Source organism: Cupressus sempervirens, chromosome 7 (assembly GCF_028749045.1).
Source record: "Cupressus sempervirens isolate cs-2001-9-10 chromosome 7, ASM2874904v1, whole genome shotgun sequence".
NCBI lineage: Eukaryota > Viridiplantae > Streptophyta > Pinopsida > Cupressales > Cupressaceae > Cupressus > Cupressus sempervirens.
This window is the reverse complement of record NC_143124.1, coordinates 934,212,754-934,227,915: the sequence shown is the minus strand read 5'-3', so window position 1 is coordinate 934,227,915 and position 15,162 is coordinate 934,212,754. Positions and strand designations below refer to the sequence as shown.

General features: G+C 34.6%; 1 protein-coding gene across 1 annotated transcript in view; it reads right to left on the bottom strand.

Moving 5' to 3' along the window:
• The window catches only part of LOC149550643 (serine/threonine-protein phosphatase 4 regulatory subunit-like protein), a 73,732-nt gene that overhangs the window by 23,761 nt on the left and 34,809 nt on the right, over positions 1–15,162 (bottom strand). Inside the window, exons 5-6 of the mRNA XM_089793631.1 lie at positions 13,235–13,287; positions 13,055–13,117 (exon numbers count right to left, since the gene is read on the bottom strand). Coding sequence (XP_089649757.1) covers positions 13,055–13,117; positions 13,235–13,287 — 116 coding nt within the window. The remainder of the gene's footprint in view (positions 1–13,054; positions 13,118–13,234; positions 13,288–15,162) is intronic.

Here is a 15,162-nt window from a genome sequence, read left to right as displayed (position 1 = left end):
TGACGCATGTTCCCCCGAAATTGGGGTGTACCTCATGTCTGATAAGCACCCAATAAAGTTGGGTGATACTTCCTTACCTCAAGCTAACTTGGAAGAATTTCTGGGAAGGGCTAAATATCTAGTGGAAAATTCAATAATGGACATGATATTAACAAGTGGCCTGTTTGAAGCAGTGACGTTCCCCACACTTGCATCGTGTCCTGAGCCAGTAGTAGACCATATGAAGTAGACCATATGAATATTTATGATGTTGAAAATAGGTGCTTCTGAAATGTTGAAGGTGGTATCCTAGTTGAAATCAATAGAGAAAATATTATGGCTGCAATGGGGATCCCTGATAAAGAACCCTATGAAGATTGGTCTATCGATGCAAAATATTCCACCTTTTCTATGAAGAAGAATGTCTACAAGAATGTTATTGTCAAAAATTGGTTGTTAAATATGTAAAAGGGTGGTTCAAGGTTACCAAAACCTTTAACAAGAGAAAGCTTGATAATAGAAGTAAGGGATATTGTGATTATGTTTAATTGAATTAAAGGAAACTCTTTTACTAGGAAGATCGGACTTATTTCTATATCCAAGTTTTGCTTGGTGGAGAGAGATACCTGAACTGGGCCCAAATAATGGCTAACAAATTGCATGAAGGTTTAGGCAGTTTTGTGGAAATGAAGAATTTTTATATATCCTCTTATTTGTTTTATATCCTAGCCTGTACAAGGGAATGACGAGGCCTCCATCATGAACCTTGGGTTGAAGGCATGAGAAATATGAGAAATATGAAGGTTAGAGAATTAGTCAATCTTTACGGGAGTTCCTTTATTATATTGCCTAGGTTTACATATGTCATAATAGGAGGCTTTCAAGGTGAGCCATTAAAACTCCCCAGGTTTGTCAGTGATAGTTATGTGCTAATTGAAATTTGTTGACAACTTGCTCACATTGATAAGGAGCTAGGAAAGAAGAGAAGTTCAATAGTTGTCTTCCCAATCAAGTTGGGACACTATAGTTGTAAAAAATCAGATGCCCTTAATTTAGAGTAGGAGCTGAAAAGGTTGAACCTTCAACCATATGTGACTAGGCGGAAATTTTACAGTTGGGGTTATGTTATGGCTCATTTGAATGTGGGGGATGATTTTAAACAATGTTCCTCAACTTCAAAGATTGTTGGGAGAACTATTTTGACGAATTTGAGGTCAAGAGAAGGTTATGGTCAAGCTTCACTTTGAACCAAATCATTACCATAAATCTATAAATAAATATCAAAGGAGTCAATGAAGAAGAGGGAGAAAATGTACTTGGTCCAGAATTTGATGAGAAAGTTCACGGAGAGTCCTTACCAAAAATTGACTAGGGAACAAGAGGAAGACAGTATTTAGGCTAAACCATTCAATGTCATTAGAAAAACATTCAATGGTTAAGGGAACATCATTTTGGAAAGCCATCTACGCATAATCCTAAGGCTTCTACGGATGTTCACCATGATGTTGCCAAACCTTCAAAGGTGGAAGTTGAAGAAACAACAGAGAAAAAGGGCAAAGAAGTCCGCCTCAAGCCATCCCTTGTTCATATTACTCCCTCAAGGAGTAAGAAGAAAAGCAATAAGAACCTTGGATAGCAAGTCGTGGTGGATATTCATACCGTAGAAGTTCTTGAAAGCATGGAACGTCAATTGTCTGAGGCCCCTGCAGTAAATAATTTGGCTAAAGAAAGTAAAAAATATGGGCGCAAATGCTTAAAATGCCATGACAATACTCGATCTGACGTACACTCAAACGCCCACAGCAAAATTGTCCAGAAGCGCTCTTAAGTGGTTCGAGACTTCTTTGGGAAAGAAGCACGTTGTGGTCCCAATTTCAATCCTTCTTGAAGACATAATAAATAAATGTTTGGGAAAGGCATCTAAGAACAAGAAAATCAAAACAAAGGCCATGATTGAGGTCAATAAATCTACAAGGCATTAGATAGTCCCGATAGCCAGGCTTGTAAAAGACAAGGATGCAAGCTTTATCCAAAGACTTTTTGATAGAGAAGGTGGATTTAGAAGTGATGCCAAGGGCAGTTAATGTTATGCATCTTGCATCTTCTACTAAGAGGACGATGCCCCGTACCTAGAAGGATGAACAAGACAAGAAAAAACTAAAGCATACTATGAGACAAATGACCAATGGTCAAGTACATAGATACAATCCACCGCCTAAGCCATCAACTAATGTCTTGGATGCCTCTCACCTTTGATCCCAAGTCACCCTTGAAGTAGATGATGCTTGACCAAATCCAGAGGAACAAGACATCGCAAACATCTTTCATGAATGGCTTGAAGCCATTTCACAAGAGGCTTAGACTGCATCTATGGATTAGGAAAAATCTATGGGGACAAAATAAAGGTAAGATAAGAGCTTGAAGTTGAAATAGCTTCTTGGGATATGGAGAAGGTGAAGTGCACCGTGGTGATCACTGTAATGAAGTTCTTGGCTGAGAAACCTATAGTTTGGCTGGATGCCAATGTGCTTGATGTTTCAAAGAAGAATATTGAATGGAGATAATCATTAAATAGGAGTATGAGGAGTCCATCAAACTACTGAAAGATTTGACAGAGTTAACAGATACAATGCAAAAGGATCTAAAATACATTGACATCCAATCAATGGAGGAAGATGGAAAAACAGTAGAGATTGATGACATGATCAAATCTTTTAAGGAAAAGACCAAGTATGTTGAGGAAACTAGTAGCTTACTACCGAAGACTTTTCCAAAGTGGCACGCATTGAATCAATGCTAATGATCCAAGTCAGAAGGATAAGGTGTGGAAGCAAAGCATAATTCATATTGGTCTCCCATGCTGCCAAGGAATACTTGACTTCTCAACAACACATTTCGAATGGAGAAACATACATGGAAATGCCACCCCTCAAAACTAACCAGCAAGTGCCTCAGCTCCACCCTAGCCATGATCATGATGCAGGAATTCAATTACCTTGCTACTGGATTTTTTCTTTGCTTTAGTTAGTTATTTTTGGTTACACACAATTGCTTTTACTCTTGAATGAAGTTAGCTTACTTTACAATGTTCGTCTTAAAAACTATGAGCCTAGTGGCTATTATATATGGATCTTTTTAAGACATTTAAAAGGTCAACACTTTAAAAAAAATGTTATTAATATTTTAGATTTCATGTGTTTGGATGGGTAGGACAGAAAACTTTTATCTGTGAATGAAGGAGATGATCATTACCGTTCCGTTTCCATGCAATTGAAGTTGTGCATCAAAGGATTTTTGTTAAAATTTCATTATTCTGTGTGGTGATCATTTATTTCTAAACTATCCAGTCATATATGTGAAGACATGAATCTGTACATGGGTTTATTTTTATTGTTTTCACTCAGAAAATTGCAAAGTTTGTGTTCTTTGTTAAATCATTGTATATCATAAGCATCTTCATTCCATGGTGATGGATGAATGTTTTTAGCCTTTTAATGCTTGTGATAAAAAGTATTTCATCAATGTGTTTTGTATTTACAAATTCATTGAATATCTTGAAGGAGTTGTACCTCAAATTCATAGGGTTAATGGTGAGTGATGTTCTCAACTATTGGTAATAATTTTGATCTTCATTTAAAGGGTCATATAGTCATTTAATTTAAAGAATTTAGAAGGCAAAATCTATCAACCAACAATACTTAAATGTTTTTGTTTAACAATTTTTGCAGAGCAAAGAGCCCTTTGGTAGTTCTCCTACAAGTTGTTGAAGGGGGGAAGCCCTCTACAGGCTACATATATGAGGGCATGGATAGGGTCAAGGAGCACATTAGATCTAATATGGAGGAATTGAGGATAAGTATGGTCCCATTTAAAAGATAATTGATAGGAGATGGCATAATCAACTTCACAGGCCCATCCATGCAACAAATTATTACCTAAATCTGTGACTGCATTTCTACAATGATTTCAAGGCAAATGAGAAGGTTCTTAGAGGCCTACATTTAGTGGTACAACAGATGTCTATTGATACCACAACTACACTGTACGTGATGGATGCATTTGATAATGCAACAGAGCCAATTTTCGAAAGCCAAATGTGGAAAGATGCTAAGACAAAATTGCAGCCAAGTAGAATGTTAAGATTCCTAAGTTTGTGCACTTTGATTTTACTATCTAGCCTTATAGTTAGAAATGAAACTGATTTTTTTTCTTTTCCTTATTTCTGATAGATGGTGCCAAAATGTTCGGGCAATTGCCATCTACATATTGAGTCATCCATGCAATGCTTCGGGATGTGAGCACATTCACTCAAAGAGGTGTAACAGAATGTCTAAGGAGAGAGGTTGAATGATGTAGTCTTTGTTCATTACAACCTTCATCTTAGAACTAGACAGATTTTGGACGGTGACTCCACCCCGATCACACTAGAGGAGGTCGATCAAGAATCCAAGTAGCTCACTAAGTCTATCGAAATTGTCTTCACTGGTGAGGACCTTGAGTGGCTTGAACAAGCTAGGGTTGGGGCCATGGAAGAGGAGGATAGAGCACGATCACACACAACTATTCTTGGTCAGAGTGACACCTCACATGCACAGACTATGGTTGTTCAATCATCGGGGACCTATCTTAGACACCTTTGGAGAAGGGATAAAAGCCAATCTTAGGCTGAGGTTGAGCCAGAGCCGAAGTCACAAACTTGTTTTTGTTTGCACGTATCTTTGGAACATTTGATGTCATGGATTTTACATACATTTAACAATATTTATAAATTCAATATATCTAAGTTTGTTATTTCCTTTAGCTACAATTCATGTTTGTAATAATGTGATGGTGTATGTTTATGTATGTGATTAAATTAGCTTCTCTTTGATGATGCTATAGCGTCTTTCAATAATGAGTGCATGAAACAAGCTTTAAATCGTTAAAAATCTCTAAATTTCAAGGGGTTTTTTCAGTTTGCCAAGTCATTAGCAAGCCACGAGGAGAGTCATTCTCAAGGAACTTTGCTTCTAACCAAAAGTATAGAAAAAAGGAAACCTTCAGATAAAGTAAATTCAAATCATTATGAAGGAAAACTAAAAGTGAAAAAAAGCATTTTATTCCTCTTCATAGAAAGAAATGTTTTTCTAATAAAAAAACAATCCTCTGCATCCATATTGAACAAAGTTGTGATTTAAACTCTTTTTAATCAAATGAAATAAAATGAATAATTAGTAACACTGATTTTATTAAAATCTGTTACATATACGTGATACGAAGTCCACTGTAGAATCATCTTAACACAAAATTTTCTTAAAAAGTAGTTTTGTGAAAAAAAATTAATGATCACAAACGTTACATCCCAATTTTTGACCTAATTTGAAATATAGCCATTGAGGTTCACATGAAGTCAGCTGACAGTTTAATTTGTTATAATTTGGCGAAATAGTAAGATAGTTAGTCGTTATGATTCAAGTGAAGATAACATGTTAGTTGATCGTTAATCACAAATTCATGGAATTGAGATGAAAGATAACCGTCATGATTATTTATGATTAAATAATTTATAATTTAATTACGAAGAATTTCTTTGCAGGAAACATGTCGAAGGGGGGGAAGCATTGTCAAAAAAGAATTAGGCAGGAGCATCACCATCACTAGGCAAATGGGTAGAGGATCTAGCGACTTGAAACAGGATAAATCTGTGGAACCGCATGAGTTATTTAATAATTAATTTAATAAAAATAGTTGAGTTAAAATATAAAACATATCTCAAGGGAATTCAATTTATCTTTGAATATTTTAATAAATATTTATATACGTGCATCTAATATAATAATGATTTGGCACCATTATAATTTATTAATTAATATAGTGATGTTTTCAAGTACATATAAGATTATAATAATATTTGAATATAATAACGTTTGAATTATAATATTCGAACTATAATCTTCCAACTCTATTCTTTCCATTTTATTTCTTACCTTTAACTGATTAACACTTGGCATGATTGATTGATTTTATATTTTGGCAATTTGAATTGTCTTTCCAACTTCTCTTCAACTCCTTATTCTTTTCCCTCTTTATTTCTTTCTCATATATTTTGTATTTGTGATGCATCTGAATGGCTTTCTTTATAACTGAAGGTAGCCAAAGAGCCAAGCAACTATTTTATAAGTCTCCTTGATCGTATTTACGATACCCTTTTTCCTTTTTGCATTTCATGTTTCATCTACTCAACAGCTCATACGTTAAGGCATTCTGATATTAGTATCGACTACTTTAACTACTTGTTCCTTTCTCTTTTCATCTTCACATTTATTTCTATCCACGAGGACAGAGCAAGGGAAGTGCAGAGCCCAATTTTCCAGCCGCGGGAGTAGGATCAGACTAATACAAGTCACGTAAGAGGTGTTGTGTACAGTTGAAACGTTTTTGAATCCATTCATTCCTTTTACCATGCTAGGAGGTGCCTTGTTATCATTTCCTTACCATGTTATCATAGAATTTTGATGCCGAAAATATGTACAGTCTGCATGGTGAATGCATGTATACTTAATCATAAGTTTCCTAGACGGAATTCATTGGGTCATATATCAAGGCATATGCTGTTCATTTGGGATTGTCTCAGCCATAGGTAGGGAAGAAAGAAAATTATAATGATAACCATGAATTAATGAACCTATCTGAATATAATATTTGCATTTGTGTTTCACAATTTCTTCTTTCTTGTTTGCTGTCACCTACATATTGATAGAGCTGAGAATAAATTAAATATGTTTTTTTTTAATTCCCTTTCTCTCTAATTGAGTGTCCATCCATAGCCGGCTACTCATGTTAAATAGAGATCAAATTTATAATACTAGCTGTTTGTATTGTAAAATGTAGATGAGATCATTCACCAAGTAACCCTAAGTGAATATCATTTATGAATTCATTTGGCAATTGTATCAAACTTGATTGATTACGTAAGTCCACATCAATGCACATGCTTTTATAAATTTTCCAAACATATTCAGAGTATTTGTAACACCAATGAATTCACTGGCAGAAAAGCCATGAAATGGTGAAGAGGTGGAGTTAATCTGCAAGAACACGGAAGAGGAACTAGTTATGGTTAAATTAATTAATTAATCATTCAATTTTGAAATCTTTAAAGAACATAAATATGTAATCACAGAGTGTGAAATGCTGGATGCATGTAATCTTCTTGTATAATTGGCAGAGTCGTCTGCTCCGAGAATTCCGAACACCTAGGACTCACCTGGCTATGTAGCCAAAAGAATGGGTGATGAGGTGAGAGAAAGGAATCTGCAATAATATGAATCTGTATTAATAATGGCATAACAAGGTTTAACATTTTTAAAAGGAAACATTTAACAACTCATGCAAAAATCCTGTTTAATGTATCTCCTGTTGTCAAGTCGAGAGATGTGTCTAGATGCTAGGATGCTCAGCTAATGACAAGATCACACCTGTCCATTCCGAGTAGGGAGGGCATTTCTCGTTAGAGATTGTGTGGGGATTAAGTTAAGGTCTGAGGTTGGGTGGTTAAGCCCCTGGCAATGTTTCACCTCTCCCCAAGATGTCAGGCATGCATCAAACAGAGATAAGTCATACACTCAATTGGTTGTCAGAAATAGGTATTATCACTTTATGATTAATATGCAAGAAGGTAAGATTAATTGAGTTATTTCATTGTTACAGTTATTTTACACTTAGATGCGAAGGATAAATTTATCCAACAAATTGATATAACTTCCATTTTTATGAGCATATCTCCTAATCTTGAATTCCTGCAACATTTAAGTAATCGGATGGAAAGGAATCGGAAGCCCTAATTGATTCAATGGTAACTAGAACCCTAAATGATACAGCGGTATCGAAAGCCCTAGTTGAATTCAATGGTATCGAAAGCCTTATTTGAATCAGTGGTATTACCGAGATAACTGAAAGCCCTAGATGAACCAATGGTAAACAATGCCCTAATTGATATAGTGGTATGTGATGCCCTAATTTTGTATACTAGTAATTAATGATAATCGTCAATAGATTTTGGCATAGTGGTATTGGAAGGAATTTTCGATATTTAATATTGTTATAGTGGTATTTTGTGGACTAACCTCGGTGGTTGCAAAAGCATCCCTACATTGATTTATCAATTCAAATTCCAAGGTACGTAGATATTATTTTCTATATCAAATTCCTTGATGGTGTTTTAAGTTCTTAATTAAAAAATTTTGTCTAACTGATTTTAACGGTAAATCTTATTCACATGAACATGAATGATATAACTGTCTTCCTATGAAACGAAGTAATACCTAATTTTCTATGAGTATGTTAGTTATTAATTAAGACCCCAGAAATTGGGATGTTACAACAAATATCACCTACACGAATCTCCAAACATACAAAATGTGCATTTATTGCATCTGAGCAAGAGGATCATAGCTTCACAATGAGAAACATGCCCTTCTAAAGTTTTGCCCCTATAGAAGCAATTACGCAACTTGCAACTCCCACTTAGGCTATTCGTACATTTCTTCAATTTTTTATATAATGCATTAATGACTTTATCCTTTGCATGTTAATCATTTCTAAAAAGAATAAAACTACTCTTAACAATGACAATGCCACTTTGGTTCACATTACTAAAGATATCATCAAATTAATTTAGATGAATAAGTTGATGCACATAAAATATAATAATATTTGAAAGTGCATGATTTTGCACAATATGATTTCAATTGATCCTTATGTTCTTCAAGGATTCTTTTCTAACATTTTTTGACACATTGTTGTATTGAGGACATTCTAAGGACATGGGCACATCTCAAAAATGTTCCTGAGCTGTCCTTTATCAGAAAAAATTGATCCTAATGTTCTAAAAACATAAGAGCTTCACAAGGACAGATTGTGGTCTCTTGACTATCTTGGAGACAGCCAACCATTCCTCTGCAGCTACACTATAATGTCCGCTTCTTTGAATCAGGTGATCAATGGTGTGTCATTTATTCTTGAAGGCTAGTTTAAAGAATTAGAAAGGGAATGATTTGAATAGCTAAGTTACCTAAAATTGGCGTTGTGAGCAACTTGCATTTAAATAACATTTATAAACTGAGTTAATAAAAAAAAGAAAAAAATATACACTTTATGGATTTGTTGCACTTAAAATGTGTTGCACACCTTCTCATAAAGCGAGTCCTTGCACACATTTGAAGCCTCATTAATTTCTTTCATCCTTTGTAGCCAATATGGTGAACAAACAAAATTAAGTGCCAACCCATTCACATAGACACATCTTCAAGAATCATTATGAAATGTCATTTCCATCAGCTCCTTCGATCTCTAATGTGTATAGGCCATTGGTTCTTCAAGTGTGAAAAAAAATGGGTAACTATACAGTTTGAAAATGAGATCCTTTCTCTAATAAAAGACACTGATCTACAACCTCCAACTTGATCTACTTTATCTCACTCATCAATGTATGCTAAGGCTTGTGATTCTAAAACACCATTGTCATCCTTTCTAGAGCAAAACTTGATGCCTTGTCTAAGGATCTTGCACCAATTTGGAACGTTCAACAATGAGTCTTCAACTCTATTCATATTATGGTAAAATAATGAATGTGTTAGTAAACAAAGATCATGAATGATCTACATATACAATATACAAGAGAAAGTTTCTAAAACAAACAAGACAAAGGAAATAGAAACATTCTTGTAGAGTGAAAAAGAAAGTTTCCATAATGACCAGAAGGAGTTTATGGAAACATCACAAAAAGAGTGACCATTAGAAAAAGACAGAAGAGAGAGTAAATAGAAACTATCTAATATCGTAATACCCTCGCTTAATGGTCAATCTATCTTCAAAAAACAGAAATTTGCATGTCCTCAAAAAGCGTAAAAGGCAACCTAAGGCTGATCAAAAAGGTTTGCATGTTCTACAATGTTGGTCTATAGCAGCATTGATTGTGGTACGACAAGTCTCAGTACCCAGAACAAGTGCCTCAAGGCGACAATACTCGATCGTCTCTGGAGTGGTTTTGACTTTGGAGTTGGAGAACTAGGTTGAAGAAGAGGTGACGCTCGATTACTATTGAGGTAATTCCTCGTTATAGTATCGCCCAAGGAACTTGATGACTAAAGAATCTTAGTGATGCTTGGGGTGCTCGGTTGGTTTGCTGCTTGGTGGAACCTGTGCTCGATGATGCTTGTGGGAGCTCAGTGTATACTTGGCGTGTTCAGTGGTTGTTGCTAACGCTCAATGGTTTAGTTCACTGACTGGGTGTCTTGGGAGATTTGATCGAACGACCTGTGCATTTAATGTGTTGCATGTGATCGTGACATGAATCGATTGTGGGATGTGTGAGGACCCATTTGGGGTCTTGGTTCTTTCTCCTATGTGCATTTAATGACTGTGGTAAGTCGACTTAAGGCATATTATGTTTAATTGGGTTCTAGATGATTTTATTTGTAAAAAGTTGACTTGTGGTCGTACAAGTATATAAAAGAGGGGATTTGGGTAGTGGTTTAGACAGTGAAGTCAATGCATTGGGGAGCAGAAATTCAAGCATGGAATTTGGAGTTGCAAAATGTGAGTAGAGCTAGTAGCTGGGTGTGGGCTTAGGAAATAGGGAGATTGCTTGGTGACTTGCGAGCGCAAGTTTAGATCTTGCTTGGAGTTTCTACCAAATTGTTGTATTGTTACAAATCTGAGCTAGCTAGGAGTTATTTGGATCTTGCAGAACTGTTACTGTAATTGTTTTGTATTTGGTTGTAACCGAGAAAGCCTTACAACCCGGCACATTGCGTGTAATCAATTATTTGATGAATAAAGAGTTGAATTTTCTACCAGATCTTGTATCTTGTGTTGTGTTTTCCTTGTGTGTTTGTTTGTTGGGGGCTTCGCCACCTCTATTGGGGATTCGCTAGGCCTTGCACTGTGTTAGGAACTTAGGGTCAGTGATCCCCACCTTATCTTGGGACAAAGATCCATTGCTTGGATTTATACAAGGCCCTCCTTGGCAACATTACAGCTTTTCATCTATAAGTCAATAGTAATAGGATTTGTATAAATATGAGTTTATCAATTTGTTATAAATATATTTATTTTATATATATAATTCTGATTGATTATTTTGTAGATCAATATTACTCATCGGTACATTACAGAATTAATTGATGTTAAACAATGCTTGTCAAAATTGCAAATAATTCATTTCCTTTTGATAATAATCATTCTAATAGTTGGAAAACTCTCACTCGACAACGACTCACCAAGCGCACCCCCCCTCCCCCCCCTAAAAAAAAAAAGGAGGAAAAACTTGGCCAATTTTTCAAGAAAACTCAGGAACCTAAAAACACCACTTAAATTTAACTAAAAATACATTTTATTTGCAAAATTCAATGAGAAGATGCATGTAATGAGTTAATTAAAGAGAACACAAAAGGAACAAGCAGAGTTTAGATATATTTAAATGCTTAGTGGGTACCAAATCGCATTTTCATGCAGAATGCCAATGGTAGAAAGCAAAATAGTAAATAGTTTGTGTCAAACTAGAAGTATATACATCATTACAATCAAATCAAATCTTCCCAGCTCTACTAGCATACCGTAATTCTCTATTTTATATAGTAAATATAGGCTTTTTGCTTTTTGTTTTAAACAAAGAAATTTTTTATAAGAAAATTTAAAAACAAAATTATTATTTAAGAGTTTTTTCTGAAAAGCTTGCTCAGTTTTTTCTGAAAAGGTTGTTAGTTTTTTCGCATAAACTTAGCAATTTATCACTTGCCGAGTTGCGAGTAAATCCAAGAAAAACTCGCCGGTCCCAAAAACTCAGCGATTACTTAAAACTTGCCGGTTTTTTGGCGATTATGCCAACTATGATCATTCTATTTCTTTCTATTCAGTGATATAACTCCTTATTTTGTGATTCTGGTTGAATGATTAGGAATGCCTTCATATATCTTGCAATGATGAGAGGTTGCAACCTTTAGCTGTTAAGATATGTATTTTGAAGAATGTGTCCCTTCGTAGCCAATCTATTTATTCTATTCATATTTTTTTACTAATATTTTCAGATTATATCATATTGTTCCATGTTGATATATTTGCTCAATCGATAATGTACAACACTAACAATATAACTAGTACAGATTTATATGTCCAATCTTTCATTAATAATAATATATTTTTTATTTATATTTTCAGATTATATCATATCGTTCCATGTTGATATATTTGCTCAATCAATAATGTACAACATTAACAATATAATTAGTACAGATTTATATGTCCAATCTTTCATTAATAATAATATTATTAGTAATGTACATAATTTGTCAATAACATTATTATTCATATTATTGACTAATAACCAGCAAGATGGACGTAGGAAGAAGTTAAGTATGGATACTGCGTGGATATGGGTGAAGCAGGATCTTTGGCTAGTAATGGTGCATTTACTCCTGAAGCAAAGGAAAAATGCAAACCCTGAATATCTCAGGACAAGGATTTACCTGAGGAAGGATGCACATTAAATGGCTCAGGTAATGAGGATTCAAATCAGACAAAAGAGAAATATGTAGATGAGGTGTGTGATGAGGAGTTACCGGATGGCAAACAGTGAAGGGGAAGATAAATAGGAAAAACAGGAAGGGCCCCTTTGACATGGTTCTTAGATCTCAATCTAAGGGTAGTAAAAATGCTGAACTGTAATTTGCATACCTTTTTTGTGTTCGGTGATTATTTCAGTTCTATTTGTTTTTCTGTGCTTTGGGATGGTGGTATCCTTTCTTGTTACTACTCATGGTTTGGGCCATGCTTTCTGCTGAATATTAATAATACATACTTATTGCCAATCAAAATATATATATTATCGACTAATAAAATGATATTTACTAATCTTGATTAATTTACTAATAACATTACTCATTTATTTATATTTTTATTCTATTATGACTTAATATCAAATTCCATTAGTGGAGGGAGATATTACAGTGTATGGGTATGCATGGATGTTTATGTGCCTGGCTGTAAAATAAACACCTATAATTCACCTTAATACAAGAAGATTTAACACATTTACCTTTTCTAACGCAAGAGATGCCTTGGATATATTAGGATAAATGCTTCGTGGCTTCAATAATATCTGCAGAACACATAGCAACAAATCTTCAAAATGAAAACATAGCCACAACGAATAAAAACAGTCTACTATTTGTAGCATTTCAAATACACAACACTTTGTCCTGATAGATAGGAATACCTCACACAATCGTTGGAGGGTAAACGGAGGACCTTCAATAAAGCAATCAAGAGCTGCAAAATCAACATCTAAAAAGTTCAGTTTGAAATCTGCAGTAGAGAATTACAATCCTTGGACAAGCGAACTTAAAACTATACATATTCAGAACCCATTATGTATTTCACTAGCTGAGAATTCGGTTAAAAATCAATCAGATGCAAGCTGACACTTGAAAAATAACTAAGTGCACAATAGTATATAATATAGCATCTAAAAGTTACGCTGAAACAAAAGGTCTTCAAAAAACTCAACAAGTCAACGAGATACATCAATTTCAGATCACAAATAATACATTTAAAATGGTAAATTTTTAACTCAAGCGACGAAACAAGGTGGTAGGCAAAGTCCTTTCCCCCTAAATCAAAAGCTTGTGCATATTGCATTTCAATTCTTTCACAACTTCAACTATGCGAGACTATTGGAAACTAACATTATAAGAAAGTGTTTTAATGCTATTGAAAAAAGCCCCAGCCATATTAATTGTTCATTCAGAGAAGACAGAGTCAAACAATCCTATCAATTGCAGGACAATGTAGGCCAAACAAGTGGCTTGTTTTAATAAAGTATTTTAATTTTTTTAAATAACTCAAAATATGATCAACAACTGCATCCATCAAATTAAATGAAGAGAAAAGACTGTCTCCTCCATCTTCAACTCTCCTTGGCCTCTGCCATTCTTCAAAGCCAGCCGGAAATGATGTTGCATCTGGTTACCTGTTGGACACTAGTATGGATTGGGTTGGCATAAAAAATAAATAAATAAAAGCTAATCCACAATAGAATGTACTCACATCTACTTTTAAAATGATTAAAATAAAATTTAAAATAAAGTACCCAGGGTTCAGCCTGGGCTGGAATGGCTCTAGGCTGAACCTGGAGAAATCCAAGAGGCCCACAGGCCTAACCAGCAATCAATGAAATTACAAAAACAAAAACTTCTAAAAACATTTTTAATATCAAAAACTATCCTTAATACCTACTTTACCTTCAAGTGAGGGCACATCAATTTTAATTATTTCACAAACACAAGTTGACTAAAACAACACTATTTGCCTCCAAGTTGCTGTTGTTTTTTTTATTGCAACGTTTTTTTTTTAGGTGACAGCTACAGTAAGGAAAAACCTACACTAATGGTGTGGGAGCACCTCAGCTCATGCCAATTATGGCAAATTTCATTAGATTTTAATGTTTGAGTCCTTTTGATTTTAATGGAACCATGTTGTGAAAGGGTTAAAATCCCAAAGAATTACATTGTAATGTGCTTAAAATAGCATTGTAATTTGCATTGTTAAATGCTTGAGAGAATGGGAATATCGGGTAAATAAGTTAGTTGTATAACTACTTTCGCATCTCTTGAAATAGAGAAAAAGTGTAACCGAATGAATATAGAGGATAGTGGAAAAGAAAAGAGTTACGAGAGGGAGAGAGCATAAGTGTGAGGAAAGAGTCAGCTCTCTGGTCTTCGACCAAAGAGCCATGTTTGTATTAGCAATTGAATATTAATGTTTTAGTTTTGAGTTTCAAAGTCCCATCGTAACTTTTCTATCCTCTTAATGTTTTCTTGTTTTACAAATAAGTTCTGTTGAACTTAGCATTAGTTATGGTTCTTGTTTTCTTGATTTCCTCTGCAACAGATTGGTATCTCTAACTTATTTACCCGATATTCCCATTCTCTCAAGCATTTAACAATGCAAATTACAATGCTATTTTAAGCACATTACAATGTAATTCTTTGGGATTTTAACCCTTTCACAACATGGTTCCATTAAAATCAAAAGGACTCAAACATTAAAATCTTATGAAATTTTCCATTATTGGAATGAGTTGAGGTGCTCCCACACCAACTAACACCGGGAAAAATTGCACATAGAAGACTGATCTGTCACAGA